Source organism: Glycine soja, chromosome 1 (genome assembly GCF_004193775.1).
Source record: "Glycine soja cultivar W05 chromosome 1, ASM419377v2, whole genome shotgun sequence".
Classification (NCBI taxonomy): Eukaryota; Viridiplantae; Streptophyta; class Magnoliopsida; order Fabales; family Fabaceae; genus Glycine; species Glycine soja.
Window position 1 is genome coordinate 15,583,497 of NC_041002.1, and position 24,721 is coordinate 15,608,217.

The 24,721-nt window shown below is 39.1% G+C and overlaps 1 protein-coding gene across 2 annotated transcripts in view; it reads left to right on the forward strand.

The window, feature by feature from the left end:
• LOC114412890 (probable helicase CHR10) overlaps positions 1-24,721 on the forward strand; it is a 46,791-nt gene that overhangs the window by 15,327 nt on the left and 6,743 nt on the right. For both annotated transcript variants that reach the window (XM_028376993.1, XM_028377001.1), the window contains exons 6-14: positions 7,216-7,396; positions 7,725-7,860; positions 7,979-8,096; positions 11,526-11,615; positions 12,477-12,584; positions 12,662-12,865; positions 14,684-14,809; positions 14,892-15,553; positions 24,335-24,480. In XM_028376993.1, coding sequence (XP_028232794.1) covers positions 7,216-7,396; positions 7,725-7,860; positions 7,979-8,096; positions 11,526-11,615; positions 12,477-12,584; positions 12,662-12,865; positions 14,684-14,809; positions 14,892-15,553; positions 24,335-24,480 — 1,771 coding nt within the window. The remainder of the gene's footprint in view (positions 1-7,215; positions 7,397-7,724; positions 7,861-7,978; positions 8,097-11,525; positions 11,616-12,476; positions 12,585-12,661; positions 12,866-14,683; positions 14,810-14,891; positions 15,554-24,334; positions 24,481-24,721) is intronic.

The following is a 24,721-nucleotide window of genomic DNA, read 5'->3' on the forward strand; positions in this document are numbered from 1 at the left end:
ATCTCCACTTCAGAAAATCTAGTCACAAGGCTTTCTTTATCTCTTGAATCAAGAGTAGAGAACTGGACACCATCAAGGGTTGGTCTTCTAGGAGCTTCCTCTGAAAATCTGTCCTTGAAATAAAGGATAGCTGCATTTTTAACAGTGCAGGGTTCGTGAACCCACACACCATCTATGAAGATACCTTGGATGGCATTTTTTCTCCTTCTATGGTTGATCAATCTGTGAAAATAAGTAGAGTTGCTGTCCCCTTCTTTTAACCACTTTACTCTAGCCTTTTGTCTTAGCATAGATTCATAAGCATAAGCTGCATCCCACAATTGATCTTGAAGGGATTTCTTAAGAATCAATTCCTCCTGAGATGGAGCTCTATCAATTAGGCCAGTCTCCAAATCATTCAGCTCCTTTTTAATATTCTGGACTTTTTTAGCATTAGCTTCCCCATTTGTCAAACTCCAGCTCTTAATACTCTGCTTAAGGTGTTTTATTTTGTGATTGAGGACAAAGCCTCCCCAACCAGGAGGGTGGTAATTGCCCCATTTCTGCTCCACTAGCTGCTGGAACCCCTTGTCCTTCAACCACCAATCCATAACCTTAAAAGGTTTTGGCCCCCAATCAATGTTCTTTGACTTCAAGAGAATAGGGCAGTGATCAGAAAAATCCCTATCAAGCACAAACTGAGTTGAATCTGGCCATTGCAGAAACCACTCATCAGATAAGAGGAACCTGTCCAATCTGCTCATGGCACTGCCATTGGGTCTGAACCAAGTGAATTTCCTTCCAATGGACCTAACCTCCTCTAATGCCATCTCTGAAATCCAAGAATTGAATTCAGAAATGCTGGGGTCAGGACCCACAAACTGAGCTGCACTCACTCTCTCATCTTGGTGTCTTATAGAGTTGAAATCACCTACTACACACCATAGACCTTCTTGAGAGGATGTCTTCAGCTGCAGAATTTCATCCCATTGCTGTCTCTTCCTATGGATGTCACACGGAGCATACACATTGATAATGGAGATCCTCTTATTGTCTTTGATCCACATTCCTTCCAACAAAATAAATCCTGCCCCCACTACCTTTCTATCAACTGAAAAAGAATCATTATTCCAGATGCAGAGGAGGCCACCAGCAGCATTAATTGAAGGGGCACATTCCGAAGCAACATTACAGTCAGCCCATAAATACTGACAAGTCCTCCTATCAATGGCTTCCATTTTTGTTTCTTGGATACATAGAATATCAAGATTGTTGGTCAAGGTCAGTTTTCTGATAGCTGACCACTTGACACCACTACTCAGCCCTCTAGAATTAAAGGATAGAGTATTCATGAGTCAATCTTATCCTTTCCCATCACAGCTGTTACCTCTGCTGTATGTTCACTAGCAACCTTAGCAGTCTTCATGTTTACAGAACTGTGTTTATGCTCTTCAAAAGAAAGGCCCAAATCTCTGGCTAATTGAAGATGAAAGTCTTCCTCGTTTTCTAGAGGAGCTTTGTTGAAACTACTGGAAAGAATAGGGCTGAGACAATGCTGGTGCTGAATTGAAGCCACCTCCGCTACCTGAACATCCCCTGCCATGTCATCTTTTTTATTGAGCGTGTCATTTTCTGTAAGATCCAGGGAAAAGGTGTTATATACGTCCCTTTTGGCCTTTGCAGCAGAGTTGCTGTTTAAATGGGCCAAGAAATTTCTTCCTACACCCTCCTTTCTTCTAGAGTAGACCTTTAAGCTGAGGACAGATTCCTCTCCCTTTGATGTTGGGCCATTAGTAATGAGGCCCAAATCCTGTAACTCCGCATTACATGCCTTTTTCTGAACGGTGTTGTTTACTTCAAAAGTCTCTTTGTATGAGAGATTTGAATTTGGTTTGACCAGGGGGTATGACACTAGGTTAATATCCTCTGGATCATGCTGTACGACCCAAAGGTCAGCCCCTTTACCAGAGTCAACTTCATTGGGACCTTCACCTGCTTTTTCCTTAAGAAGCATCTACTGTTGGCCAAGGGAGGAATCCCTACGTTCCAGAATACCATGTCCATGCAAGTGGCTATGGAGGGGACCGTTGTAGTCCACGTGTCGCGCGGGGAGAGGCGATAGGCCCACAGCAGATGGCGCCTCCAAACGATGCAGTGACGCGTCGTCGTCACAATGGGCTTCGGACTCCGTGCGCCACAGGTTGATGGCCCTGGTCCACCGTCGGCGGCGTCTGTCCCTGAGGCAGTTTGACGAAGCTCCGTCGGGAGTGAAAACTGTCATGCCGTCGTCCGAATCCTCCACCGCTGTTGTGAACGGCGATGGCAGAAAAATCTCCGATTCCGGTCGCCGTTGCCGTTTTCCTTTAAAACAAGGCATGTCCTCCCTTAAAACCAACTGATGCTCTGTACCATTCACCGTAACCACCATGGATTTGAAGAAAAATGGCTTCTCCTCCGTACGTAACAGAACCCTCGCGACGTCGAGTCTCGAGCGATCCTCCGTCTCCTCGTCGAGCTCGATAAGTTCTCCATATGTCGATAGCAAAGTCGCAAAATGTTCCGCACCCCATATCTCCAAGGGAACACCCCAAATGTGAATCCATATTAAGCGGAATTCGGTCTTCATCTCCGGTGTCCATTTCTGGATTGAGTATAAGGGTGTCTCTCCATTAGATTGTTCTCTGAGATTGATCTTTCCTGCTTTGGCTTCATCCATGTCAAAAAGGATAATCATGTCGTCCCCCCAGTAGGATACCTTCATCTCCTCTCCTACCACCTCCTGAACCTCTTCCACCACCCTCTCAAACATACCTCTGTTTTTGATACGACCCACCCAAGCTTGGTCCAACCATTTGTTGTCCTCCGTTGAAGTATGAAAAGTTACAGATGTAACAGGAGGTTCTGAGCTATACTTCCCCGACAAAGGCATCATAGACTCCTTCTCTTTCATCGCCGGATTGCGCTTAACAGCTTCCGCATATGATTTCATGTTGGTGGATGGCAAACTGTTGGGTCTCCGTTGGTTGGGTTCCATGGGGATCGTGAGTTGCTTCCTATCTCCTTTACCTTCTCCCACCAGGTTCTGGATGTCTCTTTTTCCTCCTCTCTGGAACTTTGGTTTGTTAACAAACAACTTCATACCTTCTATGAATATGTTATTGTCAAGTTGTCTCTCCAATCTACCTTCCTCCTCTACACCTTTAAAACGAACAAAGCCGTATCTGTGGCCTTGTTTGTTCTTAGTCCTAGGTACGAAAATCTCCCATACATTTCCCCATTCCTGGAATAACTTCCAGAGAAATGACTCACTAACGGAATTTGGAAAATGGGAGAAGTAAAAGGAGGTTATGTCCTTTTTACTCCTCCATGATTGGGGTCTGTGTTTCCCCCTTGTCTGGTATACGTAAGTTTGTCTCTGTCTACATGAATCAGCTCCTTGTTCAGTTTTTGTCTGTCTCCAAGGCTTCCTCCTACCTCCTACTTCGATCCAAGGATCCTCCTGGTGTTTATTATCAGTGACTCTGTGATTGTCATCTTCTCCGGTGAAATTTCTTTCAGCCATGACTTGACATCTTCTCCCCCTACACTCCTTACTCAAACTGTATCGAGCCCTTCCATATAGGTTCCTTCTCAGGTCTCTGGCGCTCGAACGGCCTCTCTCTCGCACAAGCTCCCTCTCTTCTTCCTTCACTCCCTTTCTCTTTATCTCTCTCTCTGACTCTGTGTCTCTCTCGATCTCTGTCTCCCTCTCGTTCTCTGTCTCTCTCTCCATCTCTGTATCTGTCTCTGTTTCTCTCTCCATCTTTGTCTCTGTTTCTCTCTCTAACCCTCATTCTCTCTCTATCCTGCAATCTCCTTTGCATCATCGTTCCTCTTATTCCCCTAAGAATTATAAACAATCTAATCCATTCACCTTAATTCATAGTGACGTTTGGGGACCTTGTCGGGACCCTACACCAAATGGAAAAAGAGGTTTATAACCTTCATAGATGATCATACTCGGATAACATGGGTTTACTTGATGAAAACAAAATTTGAGGTTGAAAGCATATTCAAAACTTTTTTTCAAATGATACAAACACAATTTCAAGTGAAAATAAAAGTTTTTCGTAGTGACAATGGAAGGGAATATTTTAACAAGCACTTAAGCAAGTTCTTTCTTGAAAATGGGATAATTCATCAAAGCTCTTGTGTTGACACTCCACAACAAAATGGAATGGCTGAATGGAAAAATAGACACCTTCTTGAAGTAGCTAGGACATTATTGTTTCAAAATAAGGCACCAAAATATCTTTGGGGTGACGCAATTCTCACTGGAACATATTTGATAAATAGAATGCCTAGCAAAATCTTGAATTTCAGAACTCCATTAGATGTTTTCATAAGTGCTTTTCCAAATAACAGACTCTCGTGTACTCTACCTCTTAAAATATTTGGGTGCACTGTTTTTGTACATATTCATGAACCAAACCAAGGGAAACTTGAGCCTAGAGCAAAAAAATGTGTTTTTGTTGGCTATGCTCCCAACCAAAAGGGATACAAATGTTTTGATCTCACTTCCAAGAAAACCTTTGTTACTATGGATGTTACCTTTTTTGAAAAAACTCCTTTTTTTAGTGATCGTCTTCAGGGGGGAGACAAGAGGAAGATGTTCAATATTTTCAAATACAAAATTTAGATTTCTCAGAAAGTTTGGATTTTTTTAGAAAATTTAGAAGAGGCAGACATTGGGAAAGCAAAAAATTTGGGTGAATCAAACCAGTCAAGTCAAGACAGCCATGAAAATGATATTTTAGAAACTGTATTGTCAAAACCAAAAGTTGAAAATGAGACAATTAGAGTTGGTAACAAAGGTATTCAACCCTTTGACTGTGTTTACTTAAGGAAAAAAAGACTTCAAAGAATAGAACCAAATGATTCTCGAAACTGCCAGTCATCCGAGGATCCATCAGGTAAGAATCCTTCTAGTTTTGTTCAACCCATTCAAAATACTGTGGAATTTGAATCTGTTCTTACTGTTCCTGACCTTGTTGAACCTATTTTTGACAATTCTGACCTTCCTATTGCTGTTAGAAAAGGTGTAAGGTCCTGTACAAATCATCCTATTTCTAATTTTATATCTTATGAAAAATTGTCTCCTACCTTTAGAGCTTTTACTTGTGAATTGACAAAAATAGAAATAACAAGAGATATACAGGAAGCTCTAAGGGTTCCTAAGTGGAAGGAAGCTGTCTTGGAGGAGATGAGAGCTCTAGAAAAAAATCAGACTTGGAAAGTGGTGGACCTACCAAGAGGAAAAACAACCGTGGGATGCAAATGAGTGTTTACTATCAAGTATAACGCAGATGGGTCTGTTGAGAGGTACAAGGCCAGACTAGTTGCCAAAGGCTTCACACAAACCTATGGTATTGATTACTCAGAAACTTTTGCTCCTGTTGCAAAACTTAACACCATTAGAGTCCTCTTATCATTGGCTGCAAATTTAGACTGGCCATTACAGCAACTTGACGTAAAGAATGCCTTTTTAAATGGGGACTTAGAGGAGGAAGTCTACATGGACTCACCTCCTGGTTTTGAATCTCAGCTCAATCAAAAGATTTGCAAGCTTCAAAAGTCTCTCTATGGCTTGAAACAGTCACCTAGAGCATGGTTTGAGAGATTTGCCCAGTTTATTAAGAAGCTGGGATATTCTCAGTGTCAGAGTGATCACACCATGCTTGTGAAACACTCTTCTGAAGGAAAGATAGTTGTATTAATTGTCTATGTGGATGATATTGTAATTACCGGGGATGATTATAGAGAAATAAATAATTTGAAGGCATCTCATGCGGGTGAATTTGAGATTAAAGACCTTGGATCCCTAAAATATATTTTGGGAATGGAGGTTGCAAGATCAAAAAAGGGGATTGTGGTGTCTCAACAGAAGTATATTCTAGACCTACTCAAAGAAACTGGGATGATGGGTTGTAGGCCAGCAAATACTCCAATAGACCCCAACCAGAAACTTCGGAGTGAAGGCAAAGGAGACCCTGTAGACACAACCCGATATCAGAGATTAGTGGGGAGGTTAATTTATCTATCCCATACCTGTCCAGATATAGCCTTTGCAGTCAGTTTAGTGAGCCAATTCATGCAATCACCACACGAGGAACATTTGGAGGCTGCCCACCGAATTTTAAGGTACCTTAAAAGTACTCCAGGCAGAGGATTGTTTTTCAAAAAAACTGGACAGCAAGCTATTGAAGTATTCACAGATGCAGATTGGGCAGGATCTATTATGGATCAAAAATCAACATCCGGTTACTGCAAATTTGTTTGGGGAAACTTGGTTACTTGGAGGAGTTAAAGACAAGATGTATTGGCCAGGAGCAGTGCCGAGGCTGAGTATAGGGCAATGACCCAAGGTATTTGTGAGATTTTATGGCTTAAAAGGATTCTAGAAGAATTGCAGCTTCCTATGACTCTTCCAATGAAATTGTATTGTGATAACAAGGCTGCAATCAGTATCTCCTAGAACCCTGTTCAACATGATCGAACCAAGCATGTTGAAACTGATAGACATTTCATAAAGGAGAAGGTGGACGCCGGCCTAATTTGCATGCCTTTTGTTCCTTCTTCACAGCAAGTTGCTGACATTCTTACAAAAGGATTGTTTAGTCCCAACTTTGAGTTTCTTGTAAGCAAGTTGGATATGTTGGACATCTATGCACCAACTTGAGGGGGGGTGTTGACAGCTGTATGTCTATATTAAGAATTAATTAGATAGCTGGATGTTTATTTTTGGAATTAATTTTCTAGAAGATTGAATAATTAGGATCAAGATCAGATTATTCCGATTTGATCTGATCCCTTTTTATTTACTTTTATTTCTGCATTTAGTATGTAATTGGCAGCCTTGTCTATATTCTTGAATAATATACAAGAATTATTCTTCCTCTCCTATTGTTTTTCTCCCCAGCAGTCCCTAAAATCACAGAACACAATTCCAATTGAAATATTCTATCTAGATTATGATTATGTAAGATTGAGGCTGAGATTTTGTTGTGAATATGGTTGATATAGGCTGAGATTATGTTTGATTATTTGTTAATTGGTAGTTAGCTGTAAATGTTTTTTTGATTGCTGTAACTATTTCCTTTTATTTTTTGTACATGATATAGGTAATTTGGCTAGAATATTTTATGAATATTCCCTCTAAGATTATTTGTTCTTGTTAAAATTCTGAAACTTTTACAGGTTTTATTTAATGTTCTCAAAGATTGCTATATAATGCCAAGACGGTTGTTGATGACTGGCACACCTATTCAAAACAACCTTTCTGAATTGTGGGCGTTGATGTATTTTTGCATGCCTTCTGTTTTTGGTACACCGGATCAGTTCCTCTCTATGTTTAAGGACATCAGTGATCTTTCACCAGGTCATTCTTATTTAATTTAGCATTGCTGGATTGTGAATTATTGTTGTTCTTCTTGAAGTTTGATGCACAATTATGGAATCTGAATACTCTAGATTCTTGAGTTTAACTTGATCAATAACTAGTGATGTAATTTGTTTAAAGGCTTTACTAGCCTTTAGGAAATTATAAAATATCCTTGTTAGGTTCTTGCAATTCTAGAAAAATGTTAGAAGAGCATACCATAAGATACAAGGTTTGTCATTGAGTACCCTGGTCCCTGTGATGATGCAAAATTAACTTCTTTCAAGTTTAATCCCTTTCTAATTGTTGCAGTTTTGTTTCTAAACAGTTCATGATACTCCAAAGGTAAAGGAGAGACTTAAAATTTTGAGAAGTGTATTGGGAGCCTTTATGCTTCGACGTACCAAGTCAAAGCTTATCGAGTGTGGAAATTTAGTACTACCACCTCTCACTGTGACAACTGTGTAAGTTTTATCTTGTTCTACTTGGAGACTACCTTGAACATTTTATTGCAATTTGAGCTGTAATTTCTGATGGCTAAGATGTTGTCATATTGAATACTAAATTTCTATCCAACAACAGGTTAGTACCGCTTGTCATCCTGCAGAAAAAGGTCTACATGTCAATATTGAGGAAGGAACTTCATAAGCTACTTGCACTATCTTTTGGAACTTCAAATCATGAGTCACTACAGAATATTGTCAGTCAAGCCCTTGTTCTCTCTCTCTCTCTCTTGAAGTGATTTCTTAGAATGTGTGTTTGGGCCTAACTCAACCCCAAAAGTTAGCTCAAGGGGTGAGGGTTGACCCTCACTATATACTCTAACTTGGCTTTACTTTTAGCCGATATGGGACTTGGGTTTTTTCCAATACACCCCCTCACGCCCAACACTTTTGGGTTTGGTGCATGGATAACAATGGTGGGTGACCCTTTGAATTAATCTTGAATCTGGACAATGGGGTACGTAGTTTTTATACACTGATACCATCTTAGAATGTGAGTTTGGGCCTAACTCAACCCCCAAAAGCTAGCTCAAGGGGTGAGGGTTGTCCCTCATTTATATACTCTAACTTGACTTTATTTTTAGCCTATATGGGACTTGGGTTTTTCCCAATATGATTTTATGCTAATTTTTTATTTCCACTATTCTTGAAGGTTGATGCTAGATTGATTTTATATATGGTGCTGTATTTCAAATTACCTGTTAGTTTAGAAAAAAAATGTTTAGTTTCAATTTTTGAAACAATTTATATTAGAGTTTGATATTGAGAGAGAGAGAGATTTGAGATTGAAGAGAGAGAGAATATTATTCAACCGAATCATTAAATGAGTACAAGCTCTGTTGATATAGAGCCTAACTAACTTAACAGAATTAACTAACTGTAGTTAGTTAGTTAGTTACGACAGTTGATTACAATTGTGCAACAACTGTCAATAGTCTGTCTTAAGAAAAATAAATCTATCAGAGTATGTATACTCTAATATCCCCCGGAAGCTCATGAGGGGTTGACTTCTTATAATATAGGTTTGAGCCTAATTCAACCCCAAAAGCTAGCTTATAGGGTGAGGGTTGCCTCTTATATATCTTTCTTGGCCATAATTCTAGATGATGTGAAACTTGGGTTTTTCAATACACCCCTTTCATGCCCAACACTATTGGGCTTGATGTGTGGATGACATGTTGGATGACCCATTTAATGGATTTATGATAGACTTTGATACCATAAACAAATCTAGAAGAGTTGCAGAGAAACGAAGTAATTGCAGAAATCTAAAGTGAGGTGAAGTTGATCATTGTATTCAACCCAAGGAGAAAACAGTAAGCCATGAAGAAAGCTAAGGATCGAACGCTAGCTCTGTGATATCATCTTATAATGTGGTTTTGGGCCTAACTCAACCCCAAAAGTTAGCTCATAGGGTGAGAGTTGCCTCTTATATATTCTTTCTTGGCCTTATCTCTGGCCGATGTGTGACTTGGATTTTTCCGATATGGTTGAAGGCTTCTCAATCACTTTGAGCTTGTCTCTGAAAGTAGAGAAGGTAGGAGTGAGAGCCTTGGTGAGGCTGTCTGCACACTAATCAGCGGCAGGAATTTGGACCACTTGTAGTAGTTTGGTGAGCACCTTCTCTTGAACAAAAACACATCAAGCTCCATATGTTTAGTTCGAGAATGAAGGACAGGATTATGAGCCAAAGCCATTGTGCTTGTGTTGTCACAAAGGAATATAGGAGAGGCAGACCTTAAGCTCAGAAAGAAGAGATAAAATCCAAGTGACTTTTACTGCAGCCAACGCCATGCTTGTGTATTCAGCTTCAGTACTTGATCGAGCAACAACAGTTTGCTTCTTGGACCACCAGGAAATCAGGTTTGATCCAAAGAAGATGGCTGCACCAGAAGTAGACCTCTTATCATCAGGATCAGAGGCCCAATCTGCATCACAGTAAGCATGAAAGGAGAAAGGGTGCTTAGAGGAAGCAGGTTGAAAGAGTAAGCCCCATGAAATAGTCCCTTTAAGGTATCGTAGAATCCTCTTAACTGCTGTCCAGTGTTGTTCAAAGGGTTTGGACATAAACAAGCAGACTTTATTGACTGAAAAACTAATTTCAGGTCTTGTGATGGTAGCATACTTAATAGATTTTGAGATAGAAAAGAGAGGGAAAAATAGAAAACTGTCATTGATGCGAAATGAAAAAGTGAAACCTAGTTGGTGAGAGAGGCTTAGGGAGGGCATCAACCCATTGTTCTATAGCAGGATTATGATACACTTTGAGTTCTTTAGCTAAGACTTTCTCCTTGACAAGATGTCAACCTCCACGTGTTTAGTCCGAGAATGAAGAGCTGATTATGAGTGATAGCCACTGCACTTTCGTTGTCATAGTAGATCTCTGTAATTTGAAAAGGAATAGACTACTCTGTTAAAAGAGTTTGAATCCATGTAACTTCAGTTGTAGCTTGAGCCAAGCTTCTGTATTCAGCTTCAGCAGAAGATCTAGTCACAATTTGTTGTTTCTTGGACCAAGAGACCAAATTGGGACCAATATAAATCACTGCACCAGAGGTAGACCTTTGATCATCTGGGTCCGATGCCCAATAGCATCACATAGGGCTTTAATAGTGAAAGGCTGAGAAGAAGAGCAGCCTTAAGATGCAGATCATGATGAATGGAGCCTTTTAGGTATCTTAGAATGTGTTTAACAAATGTCCACTGAGAATTCGTAGGATTAGCCATGAACTGACAGACCTTGTTCACAGCATAGCTCAACTCAGGCCTTGTAATGGTTGTGTATTGGAGAGCACCAACAATTGATCAGTAGAGAGTCGGGTCAGTAAGTAAATGCGAGCCTGCTTTGGTTAACTTGCAATTAATAGTCATAGGGGAAGAAATAGATTGTGCTTCTGCCATTTTGGTTTTCTGAAGCAAATCTCTGATATATTTGCTTTGAGTCAGTAAAATAAATCCATCAGTCACTGACTTGATTTCTATGCCAAGAAAATAGTCAAGTTTCCCCAACTGTTTAAGGGAATAATGAGAATGAAGCTTGGTGGTGAGTTGCTGAACCAGAACATTGGAGGTACGAGTAATAATATTGTCATCTACATAAACAAGAATGTAGATGATATGTCCTTTGTCTTTATAAACAAACAAAGAAGGGTCACACTGGCTAAGAGAGATGAGAGAGAAGGGAAGAGAGAGAAACAGGGAGTGGGTGAGAGAGAGATCCCGTCTAAACTACGCAAGGAATGGGTACGATTAACATGATGTGATGACAGTGGTGGCATGATGAGGGGAGGGAAGGAGTAGAAACTGGAGGGACACATCAGATGTTTATTCTTTCTACTTCACACGTTTTCCGAAAGAAATTTACTTGTAAAGTATGGTATTCTTTTGTAGAATATTAAGTTCATAATCTTGTGTTAGGTGTGCAGTACCGTTGAATGTGACTGGAGCATGACAAATACTGCTAATCTTATGAAGTAGTTCTCTATTTTTCTGTATTTGGATTTATATCTGTTCTTATTTGATTTTGTCATTCTATGTCAACTTCCTTTTGTGCTTTTGTTATTTTTTTCTGTAATCCTTTCATATTAAAGCTGATAGCAATTGGCAAATGTGATTCACATTTTTAGGTGATACAACTAAGAAAAGCATGCAGCCATCCTTATCTCTTTCCAGGTATTGAGTCCGAACCGTATGAAGAAGGTGAACATCTGGTTCAGGTAACTACAACTTTTTCATACATGATAACTTGGGCCCTTGGACTTATCCTACCCTGAGTCTTTAAGTCATATTGGTTGCTGTCAGATTATACGTTTGTTTCTGTTTGATCTTGTACTCTAAATTTGTTTTTAATGCTGCATTTCTCACTTTGAAGGGAAAAAATATAAGAAAAGGATGGGAAATAGATAAATATTTTCTCAAGTCAAACAATGTAGTGGTTAAAAGTCTTTGTCAGGCACGTCCAATTAGCCACCTCACACCATCTAAACTGAGTTTAACATTTACATTCTGTTAGGCTACCTGTTAAGCAAGTGTATGAAGGAAGGACCCATGGCAAGTATAAGAGGAAGCCAGAGCAGCAGCCAGAACCAGGGTTAGGTAGCTGACTAAGATCAGTTACAGTTTAGTAGTTAGCCTTGTAACTGTTTAGGTCAGTTAAAGGCAGTTAGTTAGTTAGTCGTTAGCTATAAATAGAGACCGACTGCCTGGAATTACTCATTCGGGAGTAATCATGGGGGTTGGTTAGGGAGGCTAGGCTCTAATCCCTAGATGTACATTTGTACCACAAGAGTAATAAACGAGAGATTTGGTTTGTTCTATCACATTGTTTGATCTCCCTCTCTGTAGCTCGTGTTTTTCAACGAGACATAACTTGTCAAACTCTACTGTCCAATCTGTATACTAAGTCAAAGGGCAGGAAATAAAACATGGATTTTCTATTATTCTAAGTTTTAGCTACTTAATTTCTTAAAGAGGCAAAATAACAGGTCCGAGAGCCACAGGATTCTATTTACAATATACACTTAGCTGAGCTCTTGCACTACCATTCATGCTTGCCACATTGCTTTTTGCTCTATCAGGCCAGTGGTAAACTGCTTATTCTGGACCAACTTCTTCAGAAGTTGCATTACTCTGGACACCGGGTTCTCCTTTTTGCTCAAATGACCCATACACTTGACATTTTGCAAGTAAGATTTTCTACCTTTGTGTTAAGTGCCTCATATTAAGGAATATATGGATGAAATACTTTTTTGTTCTAATATAGGATTTTCTGGAGTTGCGAAAGTATTCTTATGAACGTCTTGATGGATCGATTAGGGCTGAGGAGCGCTTTGCTGCTATAAGAAGTTTCAGTAGCTCATCAGCTAATATGGGCTTGAATTCTGAAGCTGACCAAAATGAAGCATTTGTTTTTATAATCTCAACAAGAGCAGGGGGAGTTGGTTTGAATCTTGTGGCTGCTGATACTGTGAGTTCTGTCAAGCTTTCAACCTTCATCAAATTGGAACCTGACTACTGATTTATTTCTTGCCTTTTTTTAAATATTGTATATAGAAAATGTTAATTATTTTTAAGGATTCCATTTGTTCAAGGTTGCATTCTTGTTTTGCATATAAATGTGGCAGTCCATGGGTTCCATGGGTGTTGATTTTGGTTGTCTTGATTGCATATATTTGAGGTTCATATGGAGATGATTATACTGTTTATTGAAACATTAGAGACAAAAAATAAGGGTGCCAAATAATGTAGAGAGTGATTAAAAATATGTTGTATTGCATTGATAATTGTGTTGTATTAAGTATTCCTAACTGTAAAAAGTCTGCTTCACTCTTTTAAAGATTTGTGCTTATATGATTATACTAATTTTTCATGTTGTACCATAATCAACTCAGGTCATATGATTTCTTGGATTTGTCATATTTCAGTATTTGGCTCATATATTATTCGTGTCCTATGTCAGGTCCATGCATCCTAGCTGTTCAGGTTGATGTAAGCAGGTGATAGTTTGGGCTTATTAGGGTAAACAACTTAATTAATTGTTTATTGAATAAGTGCTTATCGTATAAGCACTTTAATAAGTTTTTTTTTTTTATTTTTTATAATTGAAGAGGAAATAAAGTTAAAGTGTTTTCATATAAGCTGTTTTCATAAGCTATCCTGGAGAGTTTATTGAAATAAGCTAAAAACAACTTATGGACTTATCATAAGCTCTCTCGAACTTGCGCAAGTGCTTATGTCATAAGATAAGTTCAAACAAGAAAGGTTTTAAATTATATCTATGGAGGGGGAGGGGGTGTTAAGAAGTCCCACATCGCCTGCCTCAATTCTTGGGGTGCAACTTATATATTTGTTGGACAACTTCACTTAGTGTCAAACTGTCAATTGGTTTTAAGCTGAAAACTAACATGGTACCAGAGCTTATGGCCCATCTTGGTTCTTGCCTATTCTAGTAGGCATCTGTGGAGGAGGGGGGGGGGGGGTGGTGGTGGTGGTGGTGGTGTTAGGAAGTCTCACATCGTCTGCCTCAATTCTCACAGTGCAGATTATATATCTGTTGGGCAACCTCACTTGGTGTCAATTGGTTTTAAGTTGAAATCTAACAATAGGCGTGGTCGCGGTTTTGTTGTGATCCTTCTTATTGCTGGAAATTGCAGACAAATGCGGCCTTAATTGCAGTTGCAGGGATCCCTAAAATGTTGACATTGTAGCTGAAATCACAGTTGTGTACAGTTTTTTTGATACCTTGCAAACTAGCTGTAAATAAGCTCTTCCAAACAGACCTTTTGTCTTGTTATTATTTTCTTATACACGATTTTCATGTTTTCCATCTTAAAGCTGAAAAATGTGATATACATTTGCATGTTTGGAAACCCTCACGGAATTAATTATGGGAGAATGAGAAGTAGCTTTTTAAGTTAATCATAAAATCCACTGGAATAGGACTTCCATTTCTTTAACAGGTGGGTTTAATTATTGTAAGTTTATGTTATCACCTGCAAGTATTAGACTTGAAAGATAATAATCTAAATATTATTATAATTCTGTATTTCAAAGAGTGAATACATGACTTATTTATAAGCTGCTAGCGACCTAATTAAGGAAAGAAATACAATGAAACAAAATCAGTACAAATCAAAATACAATGGAACAAAATCTGTACTAATCAAATCTGTACTAATTACAAAATAAATTCTGTGCTAATTATGGAATGTATCACAACAATTAGAGTAAGTGTACTCTGTTTAAAACATATTTTGAGAATTTACTATTGCATGGCATTTTCTAGGTTATATTCTACGAGCAAGATTGGAACCCTCAGGTGGACAAGCAAGCTTTGCAGAGAGCACACAGAATTGGCCAGATGAACCATGTATTGTGTATAAACCTTGTTACAGAGCGGACAGTGGAGGAAGTATGTTTTTGTTATAATTTTATATTCTGTAATAGTGGAGGGTATTTAGATAAACTCTAGGAACTCATGTGCTACATTGTAGGTAATTATGCGCAGGGCAGAGAGAAAATTGCTGCTGAGCCTCAATGTTATAGGTGATAACATTCTCAAAGATGACAATAAAGAACCATCTGAAGTTGGAAGTGGTGATTTGAAATCCATCATATTTGGGTTACATATGTTTGATCCCACTGAGATCAATGATGGAAATCATAGGAATATGAACATACCAGAAATTTGTGCTATGGCTGACAGGGTGCTTGCTATGCGTGATGAACAAATACTTGATAATGATGAAAGGAAATTTGAGGTCAATCCAACAAACATTTTAAAAGGGGATGCTGTTAAGGAAAGAGATTCTGCTTCTCTCTCTTGTGATCTTGGTCTTGATGAGGCTTCATATCTTTCTTGGGTTAAAAAATTTGAGGAAGTGTCTAAATCAAGTTGTGACTCAATCACAGACTTGAGGAGCAGAAGAAATGTAGATGAGGAAAAGAGTCTAAAAATTGAGTCTGCAAGGAAGAAGGCAGAGGAAAAGAAGCTAGCTAGGTGGGAAGCTCTTGGATATCAATCATTGAATGTAAAAGACGCTATCAGCCCAACGGGCAATGACATCGCTTCAGCTTCTGGGTCTGTTCATTTTGTGTATGGAGATTGTACAGCTCCTTCAAATGTTTGTTCATCTGAACCTGCTATAATTTTCAGGTCAACTTTTTATTTGCCTTGCTGCAGCTTTTGCTCTGATGCACCAAGCTTTTGCTCATCTGAACCAATGAAATTATTTCTGTTTGCGATTTCTTTTATGTGGTAGCATTGTCTATTGCATGAAATTTAAACATTTTATAGTAGAACTGTAGATTCTTTTCTTGTTTGTTCTGCGTGATTGTCCCAATCTGAAGGAGGTTTTTGAAAGCATTTTAAAGATTCACTATTGTTGAGCATTATTGTAAATAGGACAGATTCGCTTCCTATAATATAGCTCTACTCTGGCAAGTAGTTTCTACCATAAGTCTATAATATAACATAAATGTTGAGCAAGAGAAGATGAGAAACATTGGTGTGAAAAGACTAGTCTTACAAGCTCCTAATAGAATCTTGATGTTAGATTTCAACTTAAAACCAATTGGCACTAAGTGAAGTTGCTCAACAGATATATATAAGCTGTACCCCAAGAACTGAGGCAGGCAATGTGGGACTTCCTAACACCCCCTCTCCATAGAGGCCTGCCAATACAGGCGAGTCTACTAGAATAGGCAAGATCTAAGATGGGCTATAGGCTCTGATGCCATGTTTGATTTCAACTTAAAACCAATTGGCACTAAGTGAAGTTGCCCAATAGATATATAAGCTGTACCCCAAGAACTGAGGCAGGCAATGTAGGACTTCCTAACACTTGAGAGAAAATATTTTTGAAAACAGAAACGAAAGAGGAGAGAAACTTTAATTTCATTAACCCAACAAACTCAACAGTGCAAAACTGTTTATATAGACAAAGCTGTTAGTTATGACAGCTGTAATTAGTTGTCACTAACTAACTATCTATCTTAGTAACTAGTCTTAACTACACTAACTATTAGAGTATATGTAAATAACTCTAAAATTTTGCAAGGGCTGTTAGCTTTTGCTAACAGCACTACACATGTATCACTAACTAAATTCTGTTATTCAGTTATCCTGTTATAACAGAATTCTGTTATTCAGTTTTGTGCTTAGGCTGAAGGCCTAGAGGTCTATAAATACCTCTTTTGTAACTATCTTTGTAACTAAGCTTCAGACTCAATAATATCAGTATCATTTCTCAATATTTTTTTCTCCTTCTTTGTTCTCTAAATCTAAAATGGCATCAGAGTCATTTTTTCGTGAAAGCTCTTCTCTTCGATTTTTCCAGTTTCTTCTTCCACATTCATGGCTTCTGCGTCTCAACGTTTTACTTCGCACTCTTTTCCGACCTCCATAGCTGAGAAGCTAGATGATTCCAACTACCTACACTGGCGACAACATGTTGAACCAATAATATCAGTATCATTTCTCAATATTTTTCTCTCTTTCTCTATTCTCTAAATCTAAAATGGTATCAGAGCCAATTTTTCGTGAAATCTCTTCTCTTCGATTTTTCCAGTTTCTTCTTCCACATTCATGGCTTCCGCGTCTCAAGGTTTTACTTCGCACTCTTTTCCAACCTCCATAGTTCAGAAGCTAGATGATTCCAACTACCTACACTGGCGACAACATGTCGAACCGATAATCAAATCACACAAACTGCAACGTTTTGTGGTGAATCTGATTGTTCCGCCTCGATATCTCACGGAAGATGAACGAATTGGCGATCGCATCAATCTAGAATACGAGGCTTGGGAAGTTCAGGACCAAATGCTCCTTGTTTGGCTCCAATCCACTCTCTCGAAGTCTGTTCTCTCATGTGTTTTAGGCTCGAATCACTCCTATCAAGTGTGGGAGAAGATTCACGAGCATTTCAGTCTTCACACTAAATCAAGAGCGCGCCAGCTGCGAACTGCGATGCGTGCAGTTTCGCTTGAAGGAAAATCAATGGATGAATATCTCCATAAGATTAAAGGCTATGTCGATGAGCTTGCCGATGTTGGTGTTCCAGTTCGCCATAAGGAGTACGTTGATGCAATTCTGGAAGGTCTCCCTTCTGATTATGCGTCAGTTATCTTAGTGATTGAAAGCAAGAAATGAACTCCATCCATTGTTGAGATTGAAGCTCTGCTTTACGGTCACGAGACTTGTCTTTTTCGTTACATAAGAGACACTTAATTGCTCACTTTTCCATCCTTGAATTATACTCAAGGTTATTCGCATTCAAGTTCATATAAATCTAGTGATTCTGGTGGCTCTAGAGGGTTGTATGGTTGAGGTATTGGTGGTCGTGGTGCCTTTTCTGATCGTGGTGGTGGCTGCGCTGGTCTCGGAAGGGGTCGTGGTGGTGACAGATTTGCCAACTTCCAGTGCCAAATCTGTCTCAAATATGGACATACATACTACTAATGTATGTCATTTTCGAACTGACATAAGCTTTCAGCCTCATGAGTCACTCACCCTTTTTAATCCAACTACACTTCAACCAATTTCTTATTCATTTGGTTCGAGTAGATCTTCAAACACTTGGGTTAATCCTAATCCCAAGCTTGCTGCTCAGCCAACCAATCAACCTAGTGCTTACAAACTCAGCTTCTCATGGCAATGGTCAAGCTAGTTCAACCTGGATTCTAGATTCTGGAGCTAGCTTCCATGTGACTGGTGAATCACAACATATCAAACTGTTTGCACACTTTGATGGACCTGACCAAATATTTATAGGAAATGGTGAAGGTTTGCATATTTCTAGCACTGGTTCCTCATCCTTTGTGTCTCCTTATGGCTTTCATATTACTTTCAAACTTAATAAGCTATTGCATGTTCCTTCAATTTCCAAAAATCTGTTAAGTGTGAGTCAGTTTGCATGGGATAACTCTGTTTTCTGAGTTTCATCCTCACTTTTGTCTTGTGAAATCACAATAAAGTACTCCTTCAGGGTGTTGTTGGTGCTGATGGTCTTTATTCATTCCATAACATCAGATTTCAAGATCACTCTTCTTAGTTGTTGTCAACTTCCACTTCTGGTTCGATCACATCTCCTACTGTTAATAAAAGTTATGTTGTAGCTTCTAGTTCTGTAAATTCACCTCCTAGCACTATTAGTCTATGGCATGCTAGGCTTGACCATCCCAATAGTCATGTATTGAAGTTAGTTTTCAATCAGTGTAATATTTCACCATCTAATAAAACGTTTTCAGACTTTTGTGCTTCTTGTTGCATGGGAAAATCTCACAGGCTGTCATCTCATTCTTCTACTTTTGTTTACTATCCTCTAGAACTTGTCTTTACAGATTTATGGGGGCCATCTCATTTAACTTCCTATTCTGGCTTCAAGTACTATGTATCCTTCATTGATGCCTTTTCCAGATATATTTGGATATTTCCTATTAAAACCAAAGTTGAGACTACATCTGTTTTTCAAGATTTTAAATCTTTAGTTGAACTGCAGCTTAATACCAAAATTAAAAGTGTTTAATCTGATTGGGGGTCCTAACCTCCTATGGTATCTCTCACAGATTGATTTGTCCTCACACACTTCATCAAAATGGTGTGGTTGAGAGAAAACACAGACACATAGTTGATCTAGGTCTCACTTTGTTACATCATGCAGCTTTACCTCTACAATTTTGGGACTATGCCTTTACTACTGTTGTCTACCTAATTAATAGACTGCCTACCGCATCTCTAAACTTTGCTATTCCCTTTGTCACTCTTTTCAACAAAGATCCTGACTTCCATTTCGTTGAAACCTTTGGCTGTGCCTGTTTTCCTTTGTTAAGACCTTATCATACTCATAAACTCAATTTTCGTTCTCAGGAATGTGTGTTCTTTGGGTACTCCTCATCTCATAAAGGCTATAAATGTCTGTCTTCAATTGGCAGAATTTATATTTCTAAGGATGTGCTGTTTAATGAGCTGAGATTTCCTTATTTGGATCTATTTCCTTCATCTTCTAGCCCAGCACAAAACATTACCTCCTATTTCAGTCTTAACCCTGATCTGTCTCCTCCTCTTGTAACTCCTACACCTTCACTTTCACAACTGCCTTCCTCTCACTCACCTTCTGCTCCCTCTATTCCTTCTGGCTTTGCTTCTATCTCAAATCAACCTTCATCTGAGTCTACTTCATCTCACACTTAGTCATCCAATACAGAGTCTCATAATGAATCTATACCTGCTCCAACTTCAGTTCCTACTAACACTCATCCTATGCAAACTAGATCCAAGTCTGGAATTCATAATCCTAGACTCCATCCTTCATTGATTCTTACTCTTTCTGAACCTAAAAATGTCAAACAGGCCCTAGAAAGTTCAGATTGGTTTGCAGCACTTGAAGCTGTGACTTATGTGTGGAAAAACTATTCTCACACTAGCTTAGCTTTATTGAATTCAAAATAACATATTTATATACATCAAGGGGGAAAGAGACAGCTTGACAAGACAAGTCATACTGTTGTCTTCTAGAACAAGATAAGCAGGAAACTAAGTAAGCTACAACAACAACAACAACAACGCCTTATCCCACTAGGTGGGGTCGGCTACATGGATCAACTTCCGCCATAATGTTCTATCAAGTACCATACTTCTATCCAAACCATTAATTTCGAGATCCTTTTTTATAACCTCTCTTATAGTCTTTTTGGGTCTTCCTCTGCCTCGAATTGTTTGTCTTCTCTCCATCTGGTCTACTCTCCTCACTACAGAGTCTACCGGTCTTCTCTCTACATGCCCAAACCACCTAAGTCTATTTTCCACCATCTTCTCTACAATAGGCGCTACTCCAACCCTCTCTCTAATAGCTTCGTTTCTAATTATAAAATCTATCAAAAGATACACATAATTATAACACTCCCCCTCAAGCTGGAGCATATAAATCATATGCACCAAGCTTGGAACATATAAACTGAATCCTAGGCCCCCTTAAGGACTTAGTCAAAATATCAGCTGGCTGATCATTAGAATTAATGAACTCAGTGGCAATCTCTTTGGACAATAGCTTCTCCCGAATAAAGTGACAGTCAATCTCTATGTGCTTGGTCCTCTCATGGAAAACTGGGTTTGAAGCAATGTGAAGAGCAGCCTGATTATCACAATATAACTTCATTTGCACCACTTTGCAGAATTTCAACTCTTCAAGAATTTGTTTAACCCACATAAGTTCACATGTAACCATAGCCATAGATCTGTATTCAGCCTCTGCACTAGATCGAGCAACAACAGCTTGCTTCTTACTTTTTCAAGAGATAACATGTCCTCCAATGGAGACACAGTATCCTGATGTGGATCTCCTATCCATGGGACATCCAGCCCAGTCCGCATCACAATATCCAGATATTTGTGTGTTACCTTTGTCTTCATAAAGCAATCCTTGTCCCGGAGCTCTCTTTATGTATCTAAGAATACGTGTAACAACATTCCAATGATCAACACGGGGATTTTGCATAAATTGGCTTACCACGCCAACAACAAAGGAAATATCAGGTCTGGTAATGGTGAGATAAATTAGTTTTCCCACAAGTCTCCTATATCTTTCGGGGTCATGATAGATTTCACTTTGATTTGTCATGAGCTTCAGATTCAGATCCATAGGGCTATCAACAGGTCTACAATTCTGCATGCTTGTCTCCTCCAAAATGTCAAGAGCATACTTTCTCTGTGAGATCACAAAACCATCTCCTGGTTGAGCCACCTCAATACCAAGGAAGTACTTCAAATACCCTAGGTCTTTGGTTTGAAAATGACTGAATAAGTGCTCCCTTAGCTGGACAATCTTAGTAGCATCATTCCCTGCAATCACTATATCATTGACATATACTATCAAATAAACACATTTTCCAGGGGATGAATGACAATAAAAAACAGAATGATCAGCTTCACTTCGTTTCAACCCAAAGAATTGAACAATATGACTGAATTTACCAAACCAAGCCCGAGGGGATTGCTTCAACCCATAGAGGGATCGATGCAGCTTACACACAAGACCCCCCTGAGCAACAAACCCAGGAGGTTGCTCCATATAGATCTCTTCCTCAAGGTCACCATGAAGGAATGCATTTTTAATATCAAGCTGATGGAGGGGCCAATGACGCATGACAGCCATAGCAAGAAACAATATGCATGCACCTTATCTTTTGGCTTGAAACTTTACATTAACTACCCGAGATTGACTGCAGTTGAATAACTGCAGTTCTCTTATAATACTCCAATACCCCCCTGCAAACTCAAGGTGGTTGAGGCTTTTGGGGGAGGCTCAAGTACATTGAGTTTGCCCTTGAGACAAAAAAACCGAGCTGGAGAAAGAGGCTGTGTCAATGTATCTGCCCACTGATCAAGAGCAGGAATGTGATGAACCATAAGTTGTTTTGTCAGCACCTGTTCTGGAACAAAGAAAACATCAATCTCCATGTGCTTGGTGCAAGTGTGAAGAACTGGATTATGTGCTAGTGCTACAGCACTTCAGTTATTAGAAAAGATGACTGGTATGGTGAAAGGAACTCCTAGTTCTGCCAGAAGAGTTTGAATCCATAAAGTTTCAGCTGTAGCCTGAGCTAAGCTGCGGTATTCTGCTTCAGTGCTTGACCTTGCCACAACTTCTTGTTTTCTGGACCACCAGGACACCAAATTTGGACCCAGATAAATTGCCACTCCTGATGTTGATCTACGATCATCGACATCAAAAGCCCAGTCAGCATCATAGAGAGCTTGAATGGAGAGAGGTCTGCCTAGAATAGCAGGTCTGAGATGAAGACCATGGGAAATGGACCCTCTGAGATACCTTAGAATACGTTTGACTGCCACCCAATGAATGTCTAAGGGATTAGACATGAATTGACAAACTTTGTTGACTTCAAAGCTTATTTCAGGTTGACTAATTGTAGAGTTCTGCAAAGCCCCCACTACAAACCGATAGAGAGTAGGATCAAAAAAGATATCAGCCCTAGACTTAGACAGTTTACAGTTAGTAACCATAGGAGAATATATGAGTTGTGCCTCTGCCATGTGAGTTTTCTGTAAGAGATTTCTGATATATGTACTCTGAGTAAGTACTAAGGAGTTATCAGAAAGAGTCTTGACCTCAATACCGAAAAAATAGTCAAACTTTCCTAGCTGTTTTAAAGAGAAAGTGGAGTTAAGTTTGGCAGTGAGATGTTGAATTAGTTGAGGTGAACTACCAATTATAATAATGTCATCCACATAAACCAAAAGATAAACTGTTTGAGATTGAGCTTTGTAGATAAACAAGGATTGGATCACACTTGCTTGCTACGAAACCAAGGTCCCTGAGCTATGATCACCACCACGCCGACTGCCACGATTAAAGTTACCTCCGCGATCAAAACCATTGCTAGAGTTAGACACAAAATTCTCAGAATTAGGTTGTGAGGCTTTGTTTGGCACATTTAGCCTTCATATCCATGTGCAGACGGAAAACTAGGATTAGCCTGTGTGTTGTTGACTGCCGGTGAGTCAGAGAAAGCATGCTTCTGAAACCTTTGAAGACGACCTTCATGAGCAGCAATGCTTCAACCTTGTCAATCGGAAGAGATTCAAACTTGCTTTCACAGAGTAATAATCTTGAAGAAGACCTTCGAAGATCGGACTTCCAATAGAGGCTAGAGAATCAGAAATAGCCTTGATTTTGAGTAGAAATTCATGCATAGGCTTGTCTGCAAGCACTGTCACGTGTAGTTCAGTCCGCAATTGACGAGCTCTTGCTCATGTTTGTTTGTGAAAATAGTTATGGATTTTCTCCTAGACTTGATAAGAGTGAATGCTTCCAAGCACTCGAGAAAGGATTGACTTTGAACGAGTCGACTGCAGCCATGTGAGCAGCACCTGATCCTGCTTCTCCTAGCTTCATACGCAGGATTTTCATGTCCGATTGCACTATCTTCATCAGAGAGGAACCCCGAAGGAATTATCGGATTTGCTACAAACCGTTGAAGACGATGAGATTTGATCACTGGTTCCACCTGTTGTTGCCGCATAAAAAATTGGAATCTTCGAGCTTCTCAACAATGGAGTTTGGAAATGCGGAAGAGGAGGTGACAAATTGTTCGAAGAAGCCATAGTTGATCACACTAGGCTCTGATACCATAATAGAGTCTCGAGAGAAGATATTTTTGATAATACAAAAGAAAGAGGAGAGAAACTTCAGTTTCATTAACCCAACAAACTCAAGAGTACAAAACTGTTTATATGGACAAAGCTGTTAGTCATGACAGCTGTAATTAGTTGTCACTAACTAACTATCTTAGTAGCTAGTCTTAACTACACTAACTCACTAAGACTTAACTAATCTTAACTACCTGAGACTGCAGTTGAATAACTGCAGTTCTCTTACAATACTCCAATGTCTCCAAGCTCGAAATGTCTAATTCTAGGTTTGAAAGGATGTGTGGAAATCCTGTATTGGCTATAGATTAGATATGGCCAAGGTAAATAAAAGGGACACGGGCACACAATGAAGGTGTCGAACATAGAGAAGAATCCTGCAATGAAGGATGTTACTTTCTGATGCGAAGTGTAAGGATTGGGTAGTTAAGATCGAGATCAGATTATTCTGATCTGATCTGATTCTCCCCATCTTATCCTTATACTTATTTTGTAACCAGGGTGGTTAGGATTTCTCCTGACCAGTTCTGCCTATTAACTCATAGTTTTGATCAATCAATAATGAAAATATCATTTTCTTCTCCTGAAATTACAAGAAATAAAGGATATTAAATTACAGGGAAATAAATCTGTGCCAATAAAGAAAGTATGGTAATAAAGAAATTAAGATTAGAAGTATCACAAGCTCCAACAACTATGATTCACAAACTGTTCCGTGTTGAAGAAGTCATTGAATTTATTATTTACTGAATATAAAATCTTGTTTTTCAGCTGCGTTGACACCTCTGGACATTGGGGTCACGGTGGAATGTTTGATGCACTGTCCAAACTTTCTACAAGCATTGGTGATGCATATCAATGGGCTTCTGAACATGGGGATTTGCATCTTGGTGATCTGCATCTTATAAGGCTTGATGGTGAGAACTGATAGTGACAGAATAATTATGTCAAGTCTATATATTGACCGCATACTCTATGTGCCAGTGAATAAATATCAATACTAACCTGACCTACAAGCAGGCAATCTTAATTTCTTGACCAGCGGAACAGAAATTGTCTCAATTATTATATAACACTTTCAATGTCACCACCACACTACCAACCACTGCAGCTATTTCTTGGGGATGTTATTTCCTATTACCATTTTCCACATTGTTT